This window comes from Dermacentor silvarum, chromosome 3 (genome assembly GCF_013339745.2).
Source record: "Dermacentor silvarum isolate Dsil-2018 chromosome 3, BIME_Dsil_1.4, whole genome shotgun sequence".
NCBI classification, from domain to species: domain Eukaryota; kingdom Metazoa; phylum Arthropoda; class Arachnida; order Ixodida; family Ixodidae; genus Dermacentor; species Dermacentor silvarum.
In genome coordinates this window covers 151,005,217-151,030,052 of record NC_051156.1, presented here as the reverse complement: position 1 = coordinate 151,030,052, position 24,836 = coordinate 151,005,217, and the positions used below count along the sequence as shown (strand labels likewise).

General features: G+C 48.3%; 1 protein-coding gene across 1 annotated transcript in view; it reads right to left on the bottom strand.

Moving 5' to 3' along the window:
• Positions 1-20,088, bottom strand: part of LOC119445922 (uncharacterized) — a 36,629-nt gene extending 16,541 nt beyond the window's left edge. Inside the window, exons 1-6 of the mRNA XM_049663731.1 lie at positions 19,701-20,088; positions 17,668-17,775; positions 16,059-16,254; positions 14,108-14,234; positions 11,318-11,492; positions 7,354-7,421 (exon numbers count right to left, since the gene is read on the bottom strand). Coding sequence (XP_049519688.1) covers positions 7,354-7,421; positions 11,318-11,492; positions 14,108-14,234; positions 16,059-16,254; positions 17,668-17,775; positions 19,701-20,084 — 1,058 coding nt within the window. The 5' untranslated portion in view covers positions 20,085-20,088. The remainder of the gene's footprint in view (positions 1-7,353; positions 7,422-11,317; positions 11,493-14,107; positions 14,235-16,058; positions 16,255-17,667; positions 17,776-19,700) is intronic.
• Between the last annotated feature and the right edge of the window lie 4,748 nt (positions 20,089-24,836).

The following is a 24,836-nucleotide window of genomic DNA, read 5'->3' as shown; positions in this document are numbered from 1 at the left end:
TTTTTTCTTAAATTATAGCTTGTATACGTATCTAAACGTGCATTCCACTGGTGCCTTATGGGGTCGAAAAGGCTTTCCGAAGTGCCATGCATGTCGCAATTAAGCGGTGAAAGCAGACCAGCGGGTGCTCTTCATTCACGCTAAGTACGCGTTTTTTTTTAATGCTCTCACACGGAGTCATGCACTTTGAAGTTAATAATGCTTGGATACTGTCGGCACCTACGTGTTGTCTCCGTTAGAGACATTGCGTCATCCTGTGGCCCAACTCCACTCTCAGATAGTAATGAAGTAAATGTGCATACTTGACACACGCACACGTCTGTAAACACACGCATACAGATGCACACGACACGCGCACGTTTGATATATATATATATATATATATATATCGAGCAGCTACCGCGAGGATAGAGACGAGATCGAGCACATATCAAGATATGATTGAAGTATATGTCAGATGACGACTACGATGCCTATATGAGCTCACATAGAGAGAGAGAGAAGAGAGAGAGGAGCTTACGCACTAATTGAGGCAGTGTTGTGGCAACAAGAGCTGGCACTGATGTGTTGGGAAGCGAGACTAACATTTAACTTTCTTTTAATTCTGTCACCTACAGTTGTACCAGCTTTGGCAAGCCATGTTGCTACTTCACCACTCAACAATACCCTGTCGACACTCGCCTAACGGCCAATAAGATGTATCTGTCTTAATATGAAATTAACAATTAACCACGACCATAAAACGTTGATATTTCAAGGTTGAACTTGTATTCTTCGAGTGAAACGAACTTGCAATATCGGCAGGCAGGTTCGCACGCATCTGCTGCCTTCAAATGTCGGCACCGAAGCGCGCCACAGTCGAAGGGTTGCGCTGGCAGTATGAAAGTGAAGCCTATATTTTAGGTCCACTGTAAAACGAAGGCATCTGCCAGCGATGTCCAGTTGCCCCTGTCTTGACACCAGCTGACACCGTCTTGCCTGCGAATTTCCTCATTTTATCCCAACACCTGGCTTTTTGCTGCCTCCGACTGTGCTTCTATTTCTTTGGCACCCATTGTGTAATCCTAATAGAACAGCCTATGCTTTACATGTCCTGTCCAAGTCAATTTCCTTCTTTTAACGCCAAATCTAGAATGCCGACTATCCACGTTTGCTTTCTAATTCACACGGCACTCTTCCAGTCTCTTAACGTTACGCCTATCACTTTCCGTTCAATTGAACGTTGCGCGGTACTTAATTTCCTCTCAAGCTTCCATGTTAACCTCCAAGTTTTTTTGCCACTTATGTTAGTACCGGTAGAATGCAATGATTGTACGCTTTTCTTTTCAAGGATATCGGTAAGCTGCCGATCATGTCTTGGTAATGTTTACCGTATACGCTCCAACTCGTTTTTATTATCCGTGCCAATTTTCTTCTCATGATCAGGGTCCTCTGTGACTAATTGGTCTAGATATACGTACGCTTGCGTATATTTTAATGACTGACTGCTAATCACAAATTTGCAGATTGCAGGTTACCTGCCTATTGCAGCTTACTATTGCAGATTTACCTTAGTCTTCGGCGTATTGATATTCAGACCTACTCTTGCACTTTGTTTACTAAGGTCCTAAATCACCTGTTGTATGTCATCTCAGCCAAGCTGAAAAGGCCAATGCCATATGTAAACCGCAGGTTGCTGAAATGCTCCCCGTTGATCCTCACTCCTAATCCTTCCCAATCTAACGATTTGAACACTTCTCCTAAGCATGCAATGAATGGCATTGGAGATATTGTGTCTTTTTGCCTGACCCCTATCTTGATCAGGATTCTTTCCACTCTTCCAGCTAAGAATTAAGGTAACTGTGGAATTCTTATATAGAAGTCTCTAAAATGGCAACACTGCTGCCAAGCAAACGTTTTATATACGGAAAAACCTTACTTTCAATGAACTGTTCGTTACTGCGCAAACGTTACGTAGTTTGAACGGGTTTCTAATTTCTTTAACAATACCGCCCTTGTGCGCATATTTTTCTTTCCCTTTTTTTTTGTAAAAGAAGCAGGCCTTTCCTTGTTGTAGCTGTAAATACTAACCTTACGAATGAAAAATATATTTATAGCATACATGAGTAACTCAAGCAGGCTAGGTGTCTATTTGTCACCGCCCCGTTTCAAATGCGATGGCAATAAATCATCACTATCATAGGCGATGCACTACGCGCATACCCTCCTGGGTAACGAAGCCGGAACTGGCTGCAGAAAAGCTACTGCATTAAAGTACTTAGCGTGATCTGATGTTAGCCAGCACCACGGACTTGGAAAAGTTCAGGTGTCGCGTTGAAGGGAAATATAGCATCCCGTGTTGACTGCGACAATGCATACAAGTTCTGATAGAACTGGGGCGCTAGATCAAGCACGCCGTCAACTGATTGAACAGGTTACCAGACGCAGGACCGCACAAAACGGAAAGCGTATACGGGAAATCCTCTGCGCCAGCCGGCAGCAAAGAAGGTGCCTGCTATACGCCGTTTCAATTTCCTTTTGTAGAGAGAGATAAAAGGTCGAAGGATCGCGTCTAAGCAACAATTCTGGGCTTCTAATCTTCAATCTGTGTCCGCCTCTTGCCTCAGTACGTGAAGCACTCGCGCACACATGGGATTTACATGATTACAAGATGCACCGTCGATATCGCGATGGGGATGAAGAGAGCTGAATAAGACGGTAGATGCTTCTGCTAACTTGCCTCCAGTGGGAAAAGTTCTCACCGGAGGGCAGGTTTTATTTTCTTTCACTTTTATTACATTTTTAATGCTTTAGCATTCTTAGGGTACTTCACGTGCTTTCCGGGGCCTACCCATCTATGTATACATTTGTTTGTATATACGTATCTAACCGTTTTCCCGTCTATACTTGGGTCACTGGGTAGTTAAGTGGTCGATTGGGTAGCGCATAGGGTTGCTGTGCTGAGGTAACAGGGTTCGAAACCAACCATCGGACCAACTTGGGTCACCGAGTGTGTGGCAATGTGTACATGCGTGCCGCTCTTCGACGAACCTCTTTCTATCACGCGGACATGGGTCACTGCAGTTGACGCGGGATTGGGTAGGTACCGGTGTTCGACGAAACTCTTTGACGCCCGCTTGGAGTACTTGGTATGTGCCACTCGGTCTGTGCCGCTCTTCAATGAAGGTCTTCGATGCCGACTTGGCGTCACTGGGTGTGTGCCACTGGGAATGTGCCTTATCCCTCAGCAAAGCAGCCCGATGCGCTACCCAATCGACCGTGGATCATACCATGACCCAGGTAGGCGGGAAAACAGTTTGATGAAAACGTACATAGATACAAACATAGATAGATAGATAGATAATAGATAGATAGATAGATAGATAGATAGATAGATAGATAACCCCAGAATAGTGCGTGAAGGATCCTAAGAATGCTAACGCAATAAGAATAATAATAAATCGGCGCCCTTCCGCTACTGTAAGCCACACGTGATTTCTTTCTTACCTTCCTTTCTTTCTCTCTTTCTTTCTTACTTTCTTTATTTCTTTCTTTCCTTCTCTCTCTCTTTCTTCCTTTCTTGTCCCTGGCTGATACCCGCATATCCACTCCGGGTATACGCCACACGTGATTTTATTATTGTTAATCTCGAAGTAAAAACTGACGAGCGTGTGATGGTTATTGATGTCATGACCTATCAGTCCTGTTAGTCATACATTCATACCCTTCCATGCCAATGTTGGTATGTACCAAGTGAACGAGATGCCACAAAACGAGACGTCAAAAGATTGTTGCCTACTTCCGGTGTACACGGACGCGATCTCCTGGAACCTAGCCCTTAACAGCTTCGCTGTAAAAAAGAAACTCTCACAGAGCTGCTGGCTCGGAGTGCACGGTGTCGCCACTCACCGACACCTGGGGGCAATGTCGTTACCCCTGAGGTGCTCCTGCGCTCTGCTGCCCCGAATCGACTCTCTCGCTGAGGCGTGCGTGGCTGTTGGCTCGGAGTGCACGGTGTCGCCAGTCACCGACACCTAGGGTAACTTCGCTACTCATAAGGTGCTCCTGCGCAATGTCGCCCCGAATCTATAGTCGAGGTGCGCGTGGCTGTTGGTTGACATTCCTAGCTAGTTTATCTTGCAGGCGCATGGCAGAACCACTACGATGCCAACCTGGTCCAAACCCCTGTCACTAGTATTCAGTTGCGGGATCTAAAGGTGTCAGACGCACGAGTCATTTTAATGGTTTGTCTACAACCACAGCTGTGTGTGATTCGTTATAGCAGCCATTTATACATACTGCTACTCAGGTTCAGCGCCAAGCACTTCGTGCCACCAAAGCCCAGAAATTGACTATATCGCAAACGGCGCTCTTCAAGTTTTGCAGCTCCTACATGCTGGTCTTCTTCCCGAGAACCATGATCTACCACTGGAGCTGTGCGGGGAGACATGAGTTGCATCCTGCACATTATTCTTAACTATAACCTAGAAAGAGACCAACCACAGCCTCTACCACCGCGGAAAACCAGGCAGTGACCTCAGGTACCGGATGCTAACAGCACGCCTACTGCAGCGTCATACCCAGTGCAAGGATTGTGTACAGGTGCAACTTTGCTGCCGAGCGAGCGAGCACAGCGAAGGACGAAAGAGCGGACGCGGAGCGCAGCGGGGGATGGAAGACGGCGAGAGCGGAGAGAGCGCGAGACGGAAAGCGGCGGAGGAGGGTTCAGCGGAACCACGAGGTGGAAAGCGGAGGAGGAGGGTATGGCGAACGCGTGAGAAGAATAGCGTAGTGCCACGCAAGACGGGCTTGGCGGCGACGACCGCTACGAGATTGCGCCAGAGTAGTGCGCCGTCGTCTGGTCACCGATGGCATGCGGCGAGCGCGTCCACTAATACCATATATGGAAACAAAGCGCTGCATGAGCGGAGGTGTCTCGGCGGCGGCTGCTGTGAATCACGCCCACGCGTCACCCAAGTGCTGCCTCTCGAAGTCTCCTGATTAGTGAGGCAGTCGCGCCACACTTCGCTTTTTTGCAGTGTGCCGCACGAGACAGATTGTCCGCGCCAGCTGGACACGGAATGGAGGAAGAGGTCAAGGAAGTTGTCCACTAAGTACAGAGTAATTGAAAGTGTAAATACACAACCAGGAGTAATCAGAAAGAGAGAGAAACAGAGGCGGCGAATTGGATGCAAAGAATGGAAACAGGAAAGACCGTAGAGATTTACAAGAAGAAATAAATTAAAAAGGAAAATCTGTACGATACCACAACGGGCAGTGCCTTTATCATCATCATATGCGGTGTTTCTTGAATAAACTGCAGTTGAGAGTCAGCGCACCATCCTGTTGTTTCTTTTCTCTGTCTACATCCCTGGCGCTGTTCTATAATTATGTTACCACACCAACTGGCCCAGCTGTACCTACTTTTGCTATGGATATGTCACGAGATCTATGTTAAAACGACGATGACATTTGTACTCCGGCGAAGAAACGTTAAAAGCTGTTTGACCTGAGCCGATCGTGAAGGCACAATGTCGCACAAGGTCTACGTAGTGTTAGCGTCTACGAGGGAAGGACTGGATGATGTGGTTCGATCCCGAAGATGATGCAGTCTAACACAGAATCTCAAAGCGCTACTGCTGCCACGAGAGAAGAATGACACGTGACGCAAGCGCTAAACGTCTCGAAGAATTAGTTGGCTTTGGAGCGAGATAAGTATGCGTGCGATTATGCCATAATCGGACGAGAACCGGTGTATTCATTGTTGGGGGTATTTGGTAATATACAATGAGCATGGCTCTCCTTACGCTTTAATTGTACTTGCGGGTATCTATATGCTGTTAATGGCGGTCCAAGATGGCGGGCTACCATTGTGACCCGGATGCGCGTCCAGCGCGTATGTACTTCAGAGAATGTATGGCGTGGTTTATGAAGTTACCGCAGACACAAAAATTTAATGTCGGAGTGACCACACAGGCTTGAAGCTCTGACTGTACTAAATGAATCTTAAATGACAATATCACGCCAATGCGGCGGACGCATACGATGTACATATTTTGATGGTTTGTCTTTGATATTACGTTTGTATTGTGGGGGTTTTGAGCATTCGCAATAATTGCGGGAGGGCGTTGCGTTGCGTTTCCATACGCAGCGTAAACCGAAATTTGTGCGCAAGTGTTCGATATGCGCAATTGCAGGCGATGGGCGGCTCTAGCGTAAATCGGCCTTTAGAACGCAGGCGAGAGCGTGCGCGGACAAGGAACTCGCGGATAACACAGGCTTCCGAGAGCGAGAGCGAGGGTGACGTGGCGTCGCGGCGATGCCCTCTCCCTTCGCGCAACACCTGCCGCGCTGTCCCGGCAGCAGGTGTTCCCTTTCGCCCGCTCTGCTCCGTCGAGGCGCGCTCGGGACGTGGCGTCGCAGCCAACGGCAATGGGAGCTTAGGGGTGCGATCTTGTACGCGTTCCAAAATGGAACGGAGGCGGTCCGTTCCATCGAGCCGCACACGATTGGTCAATTTCAACCGCGACGTTCAAATTGACCAATCGTGTGCGGCTCGATGGAACGGAACGCCTCCATTCCATTTTGGGACGCGTACAAGATCGCGCCCTAGGTGACGTTTCGCAAGCTGAATGGGCCATTTGACGCTTTCGCATCAATGAATAAAAATTGACTGTGGCCTAATGTTCAGTGCATTGTGCTGCTGTTCTTGAAGACAAAAGTTCGATCCCCACATCGGTCACGACGTATTCGTTTTTATTGAAGAGTCCCGAACCGAGGCGAGGCTAGGAACCTACCTACATAGGTATACCTACATACCTACCTACTGCAAAGCACTCGAATGAGGCAGCCCGTGTCCCGTGCATTGGGGGCCCGTTAAAGATGCCCCGGTGGTCAAAATTAATCCAGAGTCGCCCACTACAGCGTGCCTCGTAATCAAATCGTGGTTTTGACACGTAACACTCCGGAATTCAAATTAGAATGAGGCAAAGAATGATTCGAATTCAAAAAAAAGAAAAGAAAAACTATTCAGCTTGCCGACACTCGCGGTTGCTTTGACCATCTCAGTACTTACCTGACTGCTAAATAACGTTGCAGAGAAGTAAAAATAATGATTGCATTCACGTTGAACGCTGCAAGCCACTCTCTGCGATAGCGAAAGAAAAGAAAAGAAACAGTAATAAACGAAGCAAGGAGGGCGTGATGACGCGAGCGAAAACCAAGACCAAACAAAAGGCAAAAGTGAGCATGCGCAAACAAAGCGCGTCCGTGAAGTGGGAACTGTTGCGAACGAGTGGCTGACGAACGAAGCAGTGCGTTGGCGGGCCGGCATCATCGGTCGTGCATGGAGTCGCGAACGCAAAGGCCCCTTACTGTTCCGACAGGAGTTCATCCATCTGTTGCTGTTCCAGCAGAAGTTGATGCACGATGGCCTCCTTGTCCTGTGTGGCGATGCATGGCGGATGAGGGGAAAGAGGAAAGCAGTATGAGTACAGCTGGCGACAATCTTTAGTGTCCTTTGCCTCATGGCGTTAGACATTTAACCTTTCGTGGGCGAGTGTTGCCTTCAGGTAGCACATCGGGAAAAGATATTTCTTTCTTGCTGAAATTCGCCTTTGATAACAGGGTTTCTGGCTAAACGTCGGCGGCCAACACTGAATGCTAGGCAGCAAGCGTCATTTGTTGGCCGAGGGCAGGAATACAGAGGACGAGGAAGAAGAAGGTTTTGCGCTTGACCCTTTTTCTTTTGAAAGCACGATCAGAGGAGACAGACCGATGCAACATCCCCGGCTTCAGTGGTGTCACACCGGTAATGTAGAGGAAAGTACAAGTTCCACGCGAAGCCACAGGTGGCTTGGGGTGAAGCTCGCTTCCAAAGTGCTGCCTGTGGTTGTCCACCTCCTGCTCAAAAAGTTTCCTCAAAATATACTTATTTTCTTTGAGTATCCTTATTCTCACTGTAATTTGCACGTTTCAATGAAAAGTTAACATTTCCCATGGATATTTTTATCACTCATCCATAAAGGGTTAGCGGCCCTTTGCGTCGCTTTAATGGTGTTGTCGACTTTCTCGCACCCGTAGGTGAATATATACACTGGCGTATAAGCGCCTTCAAGAAACGCATTGTCACTTTGGTGGCGCTTCAGCACGTCTTAGATGTCTTTACTCAAGGTCCCACGATGTTTACTTCAGAGAGCGTATCTTTGACGAAGGATGGACAGTGGCGCATAATTTACTGTTTAGTTTCATGCTGATCTTTCCTTTCCCCTTTCCCATTCCCAACGTGTAGGGTAGTCAACGAAGCACAACGATGGTTGCCGAAAATTAGACACACCAGGCGCGCGCCTGGTGTAGAGTGGACAACCGAACGAGTTGCGCCATTTTTATTACACCTGATCTAGACCAAACAATGTGCCTACGCAAGCAAGCACCGAGAAGAACGAAGGGCTCAAATGAACGGCTTCATTATAAAGATGCTGTCACATATGCTGAATTTAGTGAACGGTGCCAGTAATACGGTCAAACAGTGATACCGCCAAATCCCGACGTAGTGTCTCTGTACGACACAATCAGGTGCAGTTTTCTGGGCTCTGGAGCGTACCCTTGGCAGCGCTAAAACGCTATTCCGAAAGGCTCATAATACGGATTCACATCTCGTTCCTTTTTGCCAAGTCATTCATGAACTCTTGTGCTTGTGAGTCGTGCGTCGACTAAAAATATTGCTGGTACATCCAACGGACATAATTTCTGTGTCTTAAGTTTGTCAAAGCTAAGATCAGCTGAAGTCGCCAAGTCCCGCGCGTTCTAAACTTATTGAGCTCAACTTCAGATTGGTTCTTGAAACGACGCTTCTTTACCGCCACCGATGTTTAATTGTGGGCATTGCTGTGGGCTGACCGATACAGGCTGCACGCCAGTGTAACCGTTTGTGTCACGAAGCTTGACTACAGTAAACAGTTGCTTTCACCTAAGCAGATCAGCGTCAAAGAAAGAATAAATCGATGAAGCTCCCTCGCGCTTTCGATCGCCTATGCCACTTCACGTTCTATACCGCGAGAACCTAAACAGTCTGCGGCAAATGAGGCAAAAATGACGTGACGTGTGCGAGAAATCGGCGCACTGAGATATGAATTCGCAGTAACGAATGTTTTAATATCATTTGTTTGCTGAATTAGGCAAACTGGGAGAACATAATGATTGATTACGAATTTATTGCGGCAACGACGGCGATCATTTTGCCGCAATGCTCGTGCGCTGTCCACGCTCCCGTGCCTCTTTTTCTATAATTTGTGCAATCGTTGTTGGAATCCATGAGTCCGCAGCCGGTGTAACATGCTTAAATTTCTCACTGTTTCATATTCAGGAAGTGATACAATCTCCCATACCATGTCGAAGAGCGTATGCGCGTTCACATGAAGCTTGCGATTCGCAATCAGTGCAGCGCGTGACCTTTGTATCGACTCATATTTCTTATATTCCCGCGTGGCAGAACTTAGTTGGCAGAATAGTGTCATTTTGTACATAGCACTGAAGCAGATTATGGCAGTTATTGTAATCGCGGAAAGATGTGTTTCGTACGCGAGATAAGCGTAATATCACACCTTCAAAGAGGCAGGTAAAAATAGTACATTTATTTCATCTGTTCAACTTCCCCAGGCTCCTGATCGTAGTAAACCAGTGTCCAATCGAATTTTCGCCGAGGAAGTAGAAAAAGGCTACTACCTTTTTATCATGCATCAAATTCTCGTCAATAAAATATCATCAGCTACAAAACTACTTGCTCGTAGCCTATGATTCATCACTAACTGGAATTCTGCCATGGGGTTTATGCGAGTGATTATGACAATAATCACCGGCAAGGGATCGTACACCACTCATACCGTCGTCGGACCCAATACACGTTTAAATACTTACAAAGAAGGACGATTATAGAGATAAGAGCAAGCCTAACTCAGTTGTGAAAGATAATAAATAGTGCTAGAACATAAACTCGCTCTAGGAACTAAAAGCGCCATTAATGGCAGCTGGATTTCTTATGGCAGCGGCCTTGGCGTCGGATTCTCATCTTCAGCCACGATTTATAAGCTGAAGCTAACTCTTTTATGAAAAGGTACATAACGCCGAAGGCTTCTTCACCAGACGAAAGCGTTTTTTTTTTTGTGCCATGCACAGTCTTCCATGTTAGCGCAATCCCAAAGCCGCATGACTAAACCGTCGTCGACCAAACCGGTGACCCCTTTTACAGACTGCGTGCAATCAACTCACTTGCGTACCTGCTCATATTAGCCCTTTAAACACTTGCGCGGCTTGTATAGTCTCACCGGTCTGCCATCTCGAATGAAACGATAGTGCAAATAAGCTCAACAGAGGCTCTCCAACTGCTTCGCGTTTGCTAGCCATTTCATACATCGTCTAATTCTGCTGCCAAGAAATGTGTGAAATAATGCTTTCATTTCAGCGTAGCATCTTTTCTTGTCATGTATAGTTCTCACTCCTTCCCGAAGCAAGCGGCCCGCAAATATAAAATAAATAAATAAAGTTTGCGGGGTAATCAATGTATAGCGCGTCTATTTTGCAAGTTAAAGTTCATCTGCACGCTTTCGCTTATTTGGCCGCGCCTATAACAATTGATGATAAAGATATCGGATTGCTGCGAGCCCATGGGCCATTTTCGCGGATGCCAGCTGGAACCAGCTTTGTGAATCACGCAAAGCTCTTCGTGTCCACATGTGCGAATGTGCCTGTGAGTATACATTCTGGTGAACCAAAGGTAATTGCTTCAATCCCTAGCCGTCTGATGCGCTCTCCCTATTTAAAATCCTTATCCCTCGACAACCCTTAATCAACCGCTGCGTGCATTCACATTGACGATGCTCGTTTCCGTGACGCGACCTCCCTTAACTTCGAGGCAACCACTCTATTGCGTCGGTTGCATCTGTCGACTGAGCGCATCTCTTCCCGATCACATTCGATGACATCATCGTTTTGTGGCATCCGCACCTGCCCTGTAGTAGTGCCACGTTTAGTGCCCTCAAGTGAAACATTACTTTTCTTTCTCGCTTATTCTTAATCACTCTCGGCTTCCCGAAGCAAAATAAAAATAAAATAAACAATAAAAATAAAGCTGGTCGTGCTCTGTCATACGATGCCAAGTTCTCCATATGTCTTTCTCTCAATTCGATACTATAGATATCTCTGTTACATTAGGCCTTCTATCGCTGAATCTTCAGTCGACCGCAGCTCCCCTGCGCGGTTTCTATAACAGCCGTAACGCGGCACTATGTTCTGCCCGCGTTTAAGACGGCGGCGCGTCTGAGCGTTGGAGGTCGGTGCCTACAGCCAAGTCCTGGACGTATTCGTCGATCGCCGATCCCCGGGGCCGGTTGGCGGCCGCCTCCCTTCGCAGCTGGGCGATCCTGTTGGCGGTGGCCTCCAGCTGCGAGCTCACCAGCGCCGACAGCCGCCGGTGCTGGCTCAGCTGGTCCAGGTACACCGGCGAGGAGCTGTCCAGCCTGCGCCCCACGAGAGAAAAGAAAATGAATAACAGAACACGTGAGTAGTCACTCCGGTGTCACCACTGAAGTGACCAGACACTGTGACCATCAGACACCATCAAACATTGTGATCGATCTGTTCCTTTTTACCTTCTTTGCCTACCCTCGCGGGTTTGGCGTGGCTGCTGTCTACTGCTGGGTGGCTCAGTAGTATCTGTGTTTATTCCAACAAAACACGATACGAACATCGTCGATGCCAGTGCCAGTGAGTGACAGTTTGGGCGGCGAGAAAACGGTTAATTGGCGCTATTATTATACGTACCGAGTGTTTCAGCGAACACTTTCAAAAATTTGAACAGCGGAGTTGTTTAAGCCGACCGTCAGTCGGTGGACCGTGTACAAAAAATCTCGCTGCAGGATGACGTCACCGCGCGTTGCCTAGCAACCACTTCGCGAAGCAACGTGTGCTTCGCCTCCTCTCCCTGCCGTGCACATGACCACATGTTGCCTTGACATGGGACGTTAAGGAGAGGGAAGGAGAGCATGCGCGCGGAGCGCGTTATGCTCGGGAGAAAGAAAGAGAAAATGTGAGCGAGAGAGAGAGAAAGAAATTGTAGCAGCACCAACGAGGCAACGCGCAGAGCTGCTGCCAGCCGACGCCGCCCGCGTTTACCCGTGTCTCGCGTTCGCGCCGAACGCGTGCGGTGTCCGTGACTGCAGCAGGCGCTTCTGGCGCTCGGCACGTTTCGACCAGCCACGCCCCGGCAAGTGTGGATGCGCAGCTTGGCCGTGAGGTCACCGGGGAGATAAAGCTCGAAGCCGTCGGGACGGCGGCAGAACTCTCGTTGGCTCTGTGGCGAGTACATGTATCTTTGACATGGGACGACCAAAGAAGATCCAGACACTCGAAGAAGAAGCCGCTCATCTTGAAGCGCATGCGCACAGTGTGAGATTCTACATGGCAATGTCACGAGGACGAAGGGGAAGTGGACGCTTGTCAAGGAAATAATTAATGGTGATGACAGGTGTATGCGCAGAGAGGTACGTCACGTATATTGCTACAATTAAGGAGTGTGTATTTTCTGTGTCACGGTCACACGTACCCTTTATGGAGGATTTATCAAGAATAGGCACACACCCTGTAGCATATACTGAATGTAGAACCAAGTAAATCGATGGACCCGGTGAATATATTGCGCTACTCACTCTCCTATGTCGGTCACCATACCATGTGTTTCAGTGAACACTATCAAAAATATTTAAAGGTTGCCTGTGACAGATAGCAAAATTCTAGTTCGTGAGCTGGTTTACTCCAAGCGCGGAACATTATTTGCACGAAAGACTGAAACTCATAATCGACTAATTAACAAAAAATGTCGCAGTTTCACCCGAAAGGCGAAGCATTACTTGCGATAGTAAATTAGTAGAGAGCTATACGGAGTAAGGATAGTAAGTTTATCAACTGTATAAACTTGGACACGCGCCGCGCGCATGCTCTCCTTTCCTCTCCTTAACGTCCCATGTCAAGGCAACATGTGCACGGCACGAAGAGGAGGCGAAGCACACGCCGTTCCGCGAGGTGGTTCCTAGGCAACCCAGGTGACTCATCGCTCAACGATGTTTTGCGGCTCGCGGCTCAACCTACGGCAGGCTTAAACAGCTCCGCTGTTAAAATAAACACTGGAGGAAGTTGCACGCTGCATAGGATGAAAGTAAACGCAATTCTAACCATCGCCATTAGTTGTATACAATTTATTACACACGGCTTCACTGACGCTTCGCATTACATGGATTCTAACATGAGCGTTGTACCTGTGTTTCTTCTTCTCTTTTTTTTTTTTTCGCAGGAGAGACCTGATCCCCCTATATTAGTTGGTTGTTTGGAAAGTGAGAACACAGCCACGCGTACGGTGACAGAAATCACTCGGCCGAACGGAAAGGCGCGCAAGCCGACCAGGCATCGCCGGAATGGTTTTTCAGAAGTTAAGGAATCAGGAACAAGCGAAGGCACGCTTTAAAAAAGAAAAAAAAAATGCATTAAGGTAATGTATTCTTTGTCTAAGATAAGAGGTTCTTGCATATCTAAGAAATTCATTTAGTAGATAAAGATAGCTCTGTCTAAAACGTAAAGATTCGACGGCCTGGAATCTGCCCTTCACCTGGGAGCACTATTTGACGCTTTGAATTTGTCTCTTCGTACCATCGGTGTTAACTGCGTCCCACTTCGGAGTACTCGCCTAATTTTCTGTTGTTTCGACAACGACAAGTAACCGCAATCGGTTACACTATATGTGTAGAGCCTACGTGAGGCGGTGATGCTGGATATCCTGTTCGGAAGAGCATTGCAGCTGCAAAAGACGCATTTCGCGTCGTCGTGTATGTCAAACTAGAAAATGCCGCCGCACGCGCAGTACTATAGAAATTCTAGGAAGTTATTCTTCAGAAACAAACTCGCAAATGCAAGCTATGAAAGCTTCTGATCCAGTGTGACGACAGTGTCTGAAATCACGCGTGTGCAGAATATATTGCCCCCGGTTCAGAAAAGAAAAAGAAGCAAAAGCACGATTGGAGAAAGAAGTGACACAAAAACTCGTGTAACTCAATTCACATAGCGTCTGGTGCACCCGGCCTACCTGATTCCTTTGTAAGGCGATGAGCTGGACAACGGTTGCTGTCCACTGTCGGGCGTCTGGACTTCCTTGTCGGCCCTTCCTAGGACGTCCACCATAAGTAGGCCGCTGTCGCAGCTCTCCTGGAGCACTGCGCGTACGAGATTATACAAGCGGTGGCACGTTGTTCAGATGCGTTCGTGGGGCTAGCGCGCGCGGAAGGTTATGTTGTGAGTGCAGTGCGTGCGCAATAAAAAAAAATTGTACAAGGGTTCTGAAATTTACAAGCGTCTCGATGAATAAAGTTCACGTACAGATGTTTGGGCACTGACGGGGTGCTTTCTTCAATGTTTGTTCTCACTGTACACTTGACACTTGTACATGACACCGAACAAGCGAACAGTACTTATCTCTACTTCTAGACGGATCTACTGACGTGAAGGCTATGCCATCTGTCGGGAGTCAGAATAACCACGCATGTCGCTTTGAAATGGAGAGAGGCAAGAGAAGAAGGAAAGTGTGGAGGGTTCACCATACGCGCTTCCGGTTGGTTACCCTGCACTTGGAAAGGGTTCAAGGGGAGAAAAAGAAGGTTGGGACGGAGGCACTAGCAGTGGGAACAAGTTGGGCTGCTCATCACGCCTATACAATCGGTCACTGAGGTCGGTCGATATCGAAAAAATGTAGCGAAATAATACCGTGCTGTTTTCGACGGAAGTTTACAAGCAGTCCGCAAGGGCTCTAGGCCCGACAATATGAGAATATAGATGCCTAGCATGGGGGCCATTCTTTCCAATAGCTTTGCAAAGCTACCCTGTTTTCGCCCAAAAGACTAGACTAGACTCCCCGGATGTATGTCCGCTTGCCGATTGGCTGCTCTCTTCCTCCCGTTGTCACAAATTTTGCATACTGCCACTTTGTGACGTTGCAGCAACTGAACAGAACGCGAAACAAACAAAAGATCTCCGATCGCGACCCAGGATACTAAAGCTCTCTGCTATCTTGCCTGCCGTATGCTTAGGCTGTTTCGCGGCAATAGCAACGCCCCACGTGTCTTGGACACTTCATCTCCATGTGAAACTTCACCATCTGCCCTTTGACGGCCATACCCGGAATGGCAGAACCCTCACCTCGCGTGCAATTTCGCTGCTCATTGTTTCCCAATAATCTGTAACTGGAGTGGACTAAATACGAGGCGCGCTCTGTCACTCGAGATTTGATTCGAGACATGGCAGACGACGTACTGACGCGGAAACGTGCGTACGCGTGTGCCTGATTGGCTGACGCCAGCCGTAGTACGTATACACAGAGGATAAATTGATGTACTTAAGCTGGGTGAGTTAGTAATTGATATTTCTTGGGTATTGGTGCAACATAAAAAAAAAGCTGGCTAGCTGGCTAGCCGAGTGAGACCACATAGACGGCGTCGTCCCCTATATCGCCAGCAAAAAAGTTATTGAAATGACGAATCTAACTGCAACAAAAGTGCTGATTAGTAATAATATTTATTTAGCCTTGCTTACAGTGTCTGCGCACATTTTATTTTCTCAACACTCAAAACTAAGATCTCTGCACCTAGTCTAGCTCTACAAGTGGCGTTTCATAGTTATAGTTTTGCTAGGCGCGCTACACGACAGTTAGCAAGCCAGTATACCTCGCTCATCCCCAATCACTGTGTCCCGGTTTTTTTAAACACGAGGCCCCTCAGGAGCTTTGCAATTGGTGTGGTTGAAGAGCTCTGGCTGCAGGCCGCACTCTATAATGCTACATTACAGGGAAAAGTGGCAACAGGCAGGAGATGGCGTCGGTTAGTTGTAGTTTTAGTCATCGAACGCTGTGGTATCGTAAGCGTTCCGTGTCAGTGCGCGCATTTACTTAGTGTCGAGTTAACAGTATACTTGCATACAGTGTCAAACCAGCTGCCCCCTGCGTGCGCCATATCCGCACCCTACATAGCTTGCACGCGGCCACCCACCGAGCATCTGCTCCCGGAGCCTGTTGGCCTCCTGCCTCTGGGCGGCCAGCGTGTCCTCGGTGTCGTCCAGGTCCTCCTTGAGCTGCTGCAGCAGGAGCTGCTGCTGCTGCACCGTCTCCTGCCACGCCGTCAGTTCGTCCCGAAGTCGCGCCTCGCGCGCGCTCTGCTCCCGGCGCTCGGCGTCCATGGCACGCAGCTGTGACGCAAGGTGACAATAACATTTACAGCGAAGGGAGCTCCGCAACGGTTTTCATATGGCGGCCGGCACAGTCGGTATAGAGCAGTCACGGGCGTATCGTATACAGCGCGAAGATGGTGCAGCATACAGGAACATGCATTGGATATAGTGGGTAGTGCAGAAGTACTAAGCTCGGGTATAGTGAAGCGTCTGCAAAGCCTTGGGTAGGTTTCCGACAAACTCAAGCCGCCCTATAGGACTTCCTAAGTGTGTGATAATTCTCTTATGCAGCTTCGCCGTCTTTGATGCACGAGTAAACACCACAATATTGTTGCTGTTGTTGTTGTTGCCTCAAAACAGGGCTCGCACCCACGAGGCGGGATTGGCCACACCACGATGTTTAGCGCCGTGGTGTCTGCGTCTTTCTCTTGTCTACGTCTACGTCTTCGTCTACGTCTTTGTCTACGTCGTTGTCTATGTCTTGCAGTGTGCCGTAAGCAACACGGTGTATAGCGCCGTGGTGTCTGCGTCTTTCTTTTGTCCCTGTATATGCCTGCGCTAAAATGCTTTCCAACTATACGCTTGTTGTATCTATAGATGACATGAAATCTCAGCAAGCCAGATAGCTGGGCGAATTGGTTGGTGTTCACGATATGACAGCTCAAAATACAAAAATTGAAGAGACAGCGCGCAACTTACGCGCAATTAATTTTCGAATGAAAAGAAAAAAAGACACGTGCGCGCGCACGGGATGTTCTAGAACACGCTATATCTACATTTATTAAGAGTAAGGAAAACGACAATTAAGTGACTTCCCTGCAGGACCGCTTTACCATAGGGACAAACACTTAAGATCCCTCGAAGTAGTAGTTATAAATTAAGCTAACTGTTTAGCCGAAACAGTAAAGCGATCGATGCTAATGTGAGGTTTAAATCCCGTCTGCCGGAATCTACATAACCACTTCCAGACTCGCTAAAAACTGCCGCTGCTAATTTCTGCTGAATGCCGACACATTGTACCCCCCCCCCCCCCCCCCCAAAAAAAAAAAAAAAAAAAAAAAATGAGGAAAGAAGAGAAACTGAAATCTCGTACATAGCAGCTGTTACGACCGTAGCAAACTATAGCATCTTTATCAAGGCGGAAACAGTTACGCAACGTCTGTCGGTACGTGGCACTGTCCGCGCTTGCGCTCACAATAATTGAGTCTTCTGTTCCTGTCACCATCATCGTTCTCTTCGCTCGTCTTCTTCCTCAGCGGATAAGGTGCTTTTGTAGCAGTTGTCTTGTTGTTGATGCAACATGGCTTATATGGTAACAACCCTGATATTTTTTTTTGATTTCTCACTTTCAATCACGGACACACAAAACACAAACAGCCGTTTTAAGAAAAGCTCCGTGGACTTCCACGCAGCCAAAGTGATTCTTCTTACCTGTGTCCTCATGAGTGACTCGGAGAGCTGCATCGCTTCCAGTTTCTCGACCAGTTCGCAGGCAGCCTTCATGTCCTGGCGCCGGACCTCCTCTTGCTCGTTCATGGCCTGAGAAGCACATCAAGACATCCCTTTTACGTGTCCGCGCGTCAAGATGCGTGCGTCGAAAGCTGTCGGCTAACGAACACAGAGATACTTTGCGTTAGCAGCAACATCCATGGGCCGCTGGTTTGTGCAGTACCATCTTCATTTATTTAGCTTTTGATTAAAAACTACAATGCAATGTCGTATAAAACTGCACACATCGAGTGCGCTGAATTAGACAAACCAATTGATACCGCGCACCCTTAGACAGAAGTGTATGACCGGCATTTACCTCTTGATGTGCTGCTTAAACGTAAAAGAAAGAGTTTATACATTTCAGATGCTTTCAATACAAAATAAAAAAGTGAGTACATTGTGCAAGGTATTTTTCTTTACAACACGGCCTAAATCAACTCTAGCGACTCAATTATTGTGAGAAAAGCGTTGTTATCAATGACAAAGATCAGATGCAAGCATTCCAGTCAGAAGGCAGTCATGGTTGTCAGTTTGCGCTGGGTCTGCAAGTAAGAAACGAAGCTACAGGGGTACAAAGCAACACGCAGAAGGGATATGGCACTCTCACAGGCGAGATAGTCACCTTAAGCACGTCACAATAATGATTTATCTGCCACGCGGAGATAATATCACGTGGATGAAGGCAAGCAACATTTGCGAGAAGCAAGCTGTTAACTGAGCGAACCTGTATCCCTGATATAGGTAAACAGCGGCGAAAATAGCAACTATGGTCCGTCCGTCATCATCGAATGGTATTGTCATTGCTTAGAGACGTTCTTCATGGGCGCCACCTAAACTACGCCTACACGAATGCGAAAGAAAAAGCACCGCGACATCTTCGTAGCGTGTCGCATTCATGACGAGATATTAAGCGCCACATTACACCGCGCCGTGCTGAAATCGAACGAGAGTGTGAGGTCGCTTTCAACGATTTCATGTGAACGGCCGGGGCTTCGCATGGAGATCACGAGGTAAACCTCGAAAGCGCTGGTGCGTGTGTCCTACCTCCCCTCGTCGCAAACACAGGCGTGCTATGAACAGATACGCACTGCGCCTACAAGCCGGTGATTCTGACATACCACACGAGGCGCTGCAAGTGTACTAGAAAATGCGACTGGCTGCCGTCGCGTTCAAGAGAACACGGCGCTAAAGAAATCTACGAGCACCGCGGGGAACAAACAGACAGATATACTGTTAGTGCACTTTGCGTTAAATGTAGTCACGACAAAACGCCTACAAACCTATGTCATGGGTCACGTGGTGCTGATTGTGCCGGCTCGCGTCATACCACTGAAGCTAAGAAGTCTTGGGAAGGAGACAACCTATGGAACTACAGGTGCTGATGGGCACCTTTACCGTTGAGGAATGACTTATAGGCATCCGCTTTGAGCCGAATAGTTTCTTTCCCCACCTAACACCTAGAAAAATATTCCCATGTTTCCTTAGCTATCGCCTAAGAGACGTGAAGGCTGAAAGCCTACTGTAATTCACCTTAATCCACCTTAATCATCCTTAATCCACCCCAATCGACCCTAATACTCCTTAATCGACCTTAATCCACCCTAATCCATCTTAATCCACCTTTATCCACCCTAATCCTCCTTAATACACCTTAATCCAGCCTAATCGCTCTTTATCCTATCCTAATGCACCTTAATCCTGTTTCATCCTCCTTAATGCGCCCTAATCCATCTTAATCCTCCTTAATCTAGCTTAATCCACCCTAATCCACTTTATTCCCCTTGATCCAACCAATAAACAATCATTAATTAACTCTGCTAATCATTCATCATCTCTTATACACGGCTGGACATGCTTTGGTTCGCTTCTGGACTTCCTTGGGTCATGTGACTTTCTGTAGCTCACAACGCGACCTTTAAACATAGATATCTAAGGCTTTCGCCTTAATACGAAAATATCAGAACAGTACTTACAATTTGGAGCTCTACGAGCCTGGTGATGCAGTCGTGCTCGTCAAACTCGACCTGCACCCCCTGGTGGACGACGCTTGGAAACGCCTGGACAGCTACGCTGCAGACGTTGCCGTCGGGGGAGTCCGGCATCGGGCAGAGGCCGCGCCGAGGAATCGACATTGCGGGAAAGGCTTGTTGGGGCACGAGCGCTTCCTCCACAGGCTCTGTGACATCTTCGTCTCGCCCATCCTGTCGAGCTCGCTGGTGTGCCTCGCCCCTCATCCACTTCGCGTACGGCAGGAAGGAACGCGTTCTCCGCACGGTTCGAGTGGATTCGGTGCGCTTCACTGTCCTTTGGAAGATTCTGGTTGACCGGACTCGGTCGCCAGAGCCAGGCGTTGTCATCGCCTTCGGTTCGTTCTGACTGCTCGACGGCCTCGGTGACCTTGTGGGTGGTATCCTCTTTTACATTGCGCGAGCCACTCTCGCCAACATTTTCCCCGCCCGCTGCCGAAAGGTCAAAGCTCTCGCTTGAATCTGTCTTGAGGCTGTCCTCCCGATTGTCATTGTCGACCTTATCACCTTCCTTAGCGCCGGCAGCGTTACGCGGCTGACTTTCCTTGTCACCTTCACCTGCGGTCCCCCCAGGAACGACGTTCTCGTTGGATGCTTCTGCGATGACAGCTTCGTCGTGAATTCTACCTTTCTCGACACTTTTCCTATTGGTGGCAAACACGTCGCTGCCGTCTGAAGAAATCAACCTAGAAAAATCTTCTACGGCACATTTCAAGTCGCCATTCACCACGACGTCTTGCTTTTCAGATCCTGCTTCGCTTTCCGTGCTTGACTTGTTAGATGGACTTTGTATGTGCTCCGGTACAATGGTATCTTCGACAGCGTCGCTGGACGATCTATTTTGCTGTCTTCCGTCCTCAGTGCGCTCTTTAATTTCAATCTGTGCGCCTTCTTGGTCAAGACCACTGCATTCCTCAGTGGGCACTTGCTGATCTCCGTATGCACTCGACATATCTGCTGACGCTGCCGGTAGGCCAGCAGTTGGTTTCTCAACGCTGCCTTCGTCAATCCCAGCATCTGCATCTAGTCCATCGTTTGCTTGTTCGTAAATGTCGCTAGAGAAGTCAGCTTCGGTCGCAACGCTGTGCAGAAGGTCTTCGCTGCACTCCAGCGCTTCTAATTTTGTTTCCTCGTGAACCATCACTGCCGTTTTTAAAGCCTCGACTGCCGGCGGCAATTTATCGGATAAGCTTTCCGCATGCGGGCTCCCAACGTGAACGCGTGTGCTAGTGGCACTGGGTTCTTCAGCTTCGACTTCAACGTTTTTTACTGGAACTCCTGTGTCAAGCTGAGCCAGATTTGTTTCTTCTGTGCTACTCGCGTCTCTCTTGCCGTTTGAATCTGTAGTCGTCGCTGCAGAGCCACTAGTTTTAGAGGAAACGATTTCGTCGCGGTCACCTCCTTGCTCGATTTCGGCAGTTCCTATGTTGCCTGATTCTTGACTAATGGGTATATCGTGCACATCCACGAAGACGATGCGTTCGTGCGCGCCCGTACAGTCTAAAGAGCGCTCTTCTTCGTCTGAGAAGTCCATGGTCGCCACCTCGTCTTGTTCCAGTGCCTGCTCGACTTGATCGAGCGTCTCGTGTCCATCTCCAATCTTTGTTTCGGGCAGTTCCGGAATAACCACATTTTCCGTGTCATTTTCTCTGCTCGATAAGTCGTGTCCCTTTATATATCCCTCGTTTCGGCTGTTATCTGGGAGGCTACGCTGTTCCCCTATAGCTGAAGTGTCGTTGCTATACTGAGTAACATATTCACCGCTCTCCGTTTGCGAATCGCCTTGGTTTCCTTCCAATTCTTTTCGCGATTGAATTGGATAGCCGAGATCTCCTTCTACAGCGACCTCCGCTTGCCTTGTTTCCGGTAAGGTGACCCAGTCCTTCAATGCTTGGAAATCATTTGTTTCTCTATCTTCTCCTGCATTTGTGGACATTTTGCCAACCGACAAACCGGTTATGTCGACAAGCCTGCCTACTGCACCAGCTGCTTCTTCCCGTATGAAGCCGGGAGCTACTTCTGGGTCACTTGTTGCATTTGCCCCATGCTGAATGCTGTCGTTTCCAGTGCCACCACTTAGGTCTGTTTGAAGTGGGCAGCTTGGGGCACTCGCCGTTGATTCATCCGAGTTCAGTTCGGCTTTTCCGTCATCGCTGTGCTCGTCGTTTTCGAATACGCCACCAAAGGCACTGCTATTCTTGAGGGGCCAAAAATTTGAATATGTTGTACCAACAGCGTCATAATCGCGGCTTACGGTGGCGGTGACGTTGCTTGCACTGACGTGTTCGTCAGTGTAAGACCTAACGTATTCCAGTGAACTTTCGTACACAGTGCTAAGAGCACCTAAGCTCTCCATGTCGTTATCTACTGTAGCTGAACTTTCGTGCTTGGAGACAACTTCGTCGTTTGACCTCGCGGAGCTGTTAAAGTTTGTCTCTGTACAAGTCTCACTTGTTTTATTATTTTCTCCGTTATTTACCGCTACTTCAGAACGCACTGCTTGCGAAAACGTGTCGTGGCTTTCGGGTACAGTGGTTCTCTTAGCTTGTTCGCGCATATCCCAACCTTGATGGCCGATGCCGTTACCATCTTCTACATTACGTGGAATTCGGGATTGCCAATTCGAACCTTGAATGCTGGCGCGATTCTCCGGTTGACTTGTGATTTCTTCTCGCCCTTCTGCAATGTTGTTATTCGTGTCGGCAGCACTATCTGGCATATCCAGCGAATACGTTTCGTTGAATTCGTTATTCGGTGCGTTCTTAGCATCATCGTGGCCCATGTCTGTAGTACCGGAGTTGTGTTCGCTCACTTCGTTGGCGGGAACAGCGTCCTGACGCTTGCTCGCTCGCTTTCGTGGAAAACTCCGACACTGCTTTCTGCTGAATCCTCCGTGTTCATAGAAACCGTCGTCACGGAAGATTCGCTGAAACTATTGGTTGTCGCTTCGTTCTCAGCTTCTTCACTTTCTCGAGCGTCATCAGCTGCCGGCGCTTCCATATCGGATGCTGAGCGTTCGACACGCTTCGTGTGGACACAAGCGGCGCTGTCTGAAAATGACTCTTCGTTTAGCTGACTTTCCTGGCGTATTATACGTCCCGTTGCCGCGACGCTCTGCGCAGGTTCAGCGTTTTCGCCCGTGTTGTCACTCTCGATGAAGTTTCGCCGTGTCTCTGATCCTCCGGGAGGGTCACTGCCTGCTGCATCAAGCAACCAGTGCTACCGCCGATCTTTCTTCTTCCTCCAGCTTCTCTTCTGACTGGTCAGCTTGCGTTACTTCTTGATCTGTAACTTCTTGATTTTCTTTCGCTGCGGAAACGGAGCTGTGAGGCTCAGCCTCGCTCGACGCAGCGTTTTCGGTTAACGCTTCGGAGATACTCGCGCTGTCACTGGCGTCTCCATCGCGGCGCTCTTTTGTTAGTTGTGACAGACCCTCGTCTTCTGTGCTGTCCAGCGGCACATCAACTTTAGCATTCTCCGCGACTGCATCGGAGGTAGCCAACTTCATCACTTTGTTGTTTGTAACCGTTTCGTCCATTACATCCATGTTGACTGATTGGTCATACATTTCGCTCATGATCGCATAGTTGAGCTTCTCGTTCGAATTTCTCTCCTTTTCTGCAGCGACTGGAAGAACCACCGCCGCATGGTTCGCATCACGGCTGGTAACAGGGTATTGATGGTCAGCAGGCGGTATCGCTTCCTCGAAGGCAGATTGTCTCGAGACAATCGGCTCGAAGGCATCACCGGGAGTGTCCCTGTTTGTGGTGTCCGACTGCGGAAGAGGAATATGAAGCTCTTCTTTGTGATCATCAGAAATCGTTCTCTTCTTGACTGCATTTTCTGTGTCGGCATTCAACTCGCAGTGATTTCTTCCCACCAGCTCTGCTCTCCTAAATGCCTCGTCGTTTTCTCCGAGGTATGTGACGCACTTTGTCAGAACGGTTGACACAATCTCTTCTGCATACGCCAGCAACGACGACCTGTTGTCCCGGTTTTCTTGTTCTAAAGAAGAGTTCAGTGAAATACCGGCAATGTTGGCATTATACGCTTCAGTTGTTCTGGGCTCCTTGGCATCGACGACTTCTTGAGAAGTCGAAATTTCATGGTAAAGCAGTTCGCTTTCCTGTAATTTTGACCCAGTGGTTGTGAGCATCAAACGTTCTTTACTGTCGAGGATAACGTTACCAAGCTCTTTGTCTGCAGCTTGTGCTAGTGCTTCAGTGTTCCCATCCGTTCCTTCGCATGAATTTTTCATAGGCTCCGACGTACGCTTGCTCCGTTCGCTATTAGAAGCCCCCGAGTCGCCATCAGCTGAGTCTTCTAGAATAATATGCGAAGTGCCTTTAATGTCTTTTCCAAGCTGTGCAGATTCTGCAGGGGCACCCTTGAGTGCACTGTCTTCTGAGATATTATCTTGACTGGCGTTCTTCTCATCCTCAACGAATTGATATACAGACTTCTGCTTTTCAAACTTTTCATGTGTACTGTCGTGTACGCTCTCTTCCTGACTCCGGTGCCGTTCTTCCTCCAGCGCATGTGCACGGTGTAAATCATTGATTTCTATACATTCCTTTGTAACGTTTCCTAGGCTGTTCCCAGTGACGTCTTCCATAACTTCGTGAACCTCTTCAATGCTGCCACCTTCGATCGGTTCACCGGAGCGTGCAATCCCCAGCAGTTCGCTGTCCGCGCTCTCTGCGCTTGTGCTGGCGGTTTCGTTGTCCTCAGTCATCTCATCATGAGAATCCGCATTTGCGAACGTTTTCGTCATGTTACTTGGCAAGCTCGTACATTCGAACGCCGCTTCCTGTTGTCCCTGCGCAGCGGTGCCACCCGCGGCGATGTACTCTTCTGTATTGTCGTTTGTTATGCGCTCCAGGCAAGTATCTGAGGTGTCTGAAGAGACCTCACATTCAGAATGTTTTCTTGTTCCATCAAATTCAGGAGACTTGCTTACCGAGGTCCCAGGCGTCACTTCGGTGGTATCATTGTCATCGATATTTCGCGTCACAGATCCTTCGCCAGCAAGTTCTTCGGATATTTGTTTGTTCGCTTTATCAGGCTCTGCGATCTCTGGCG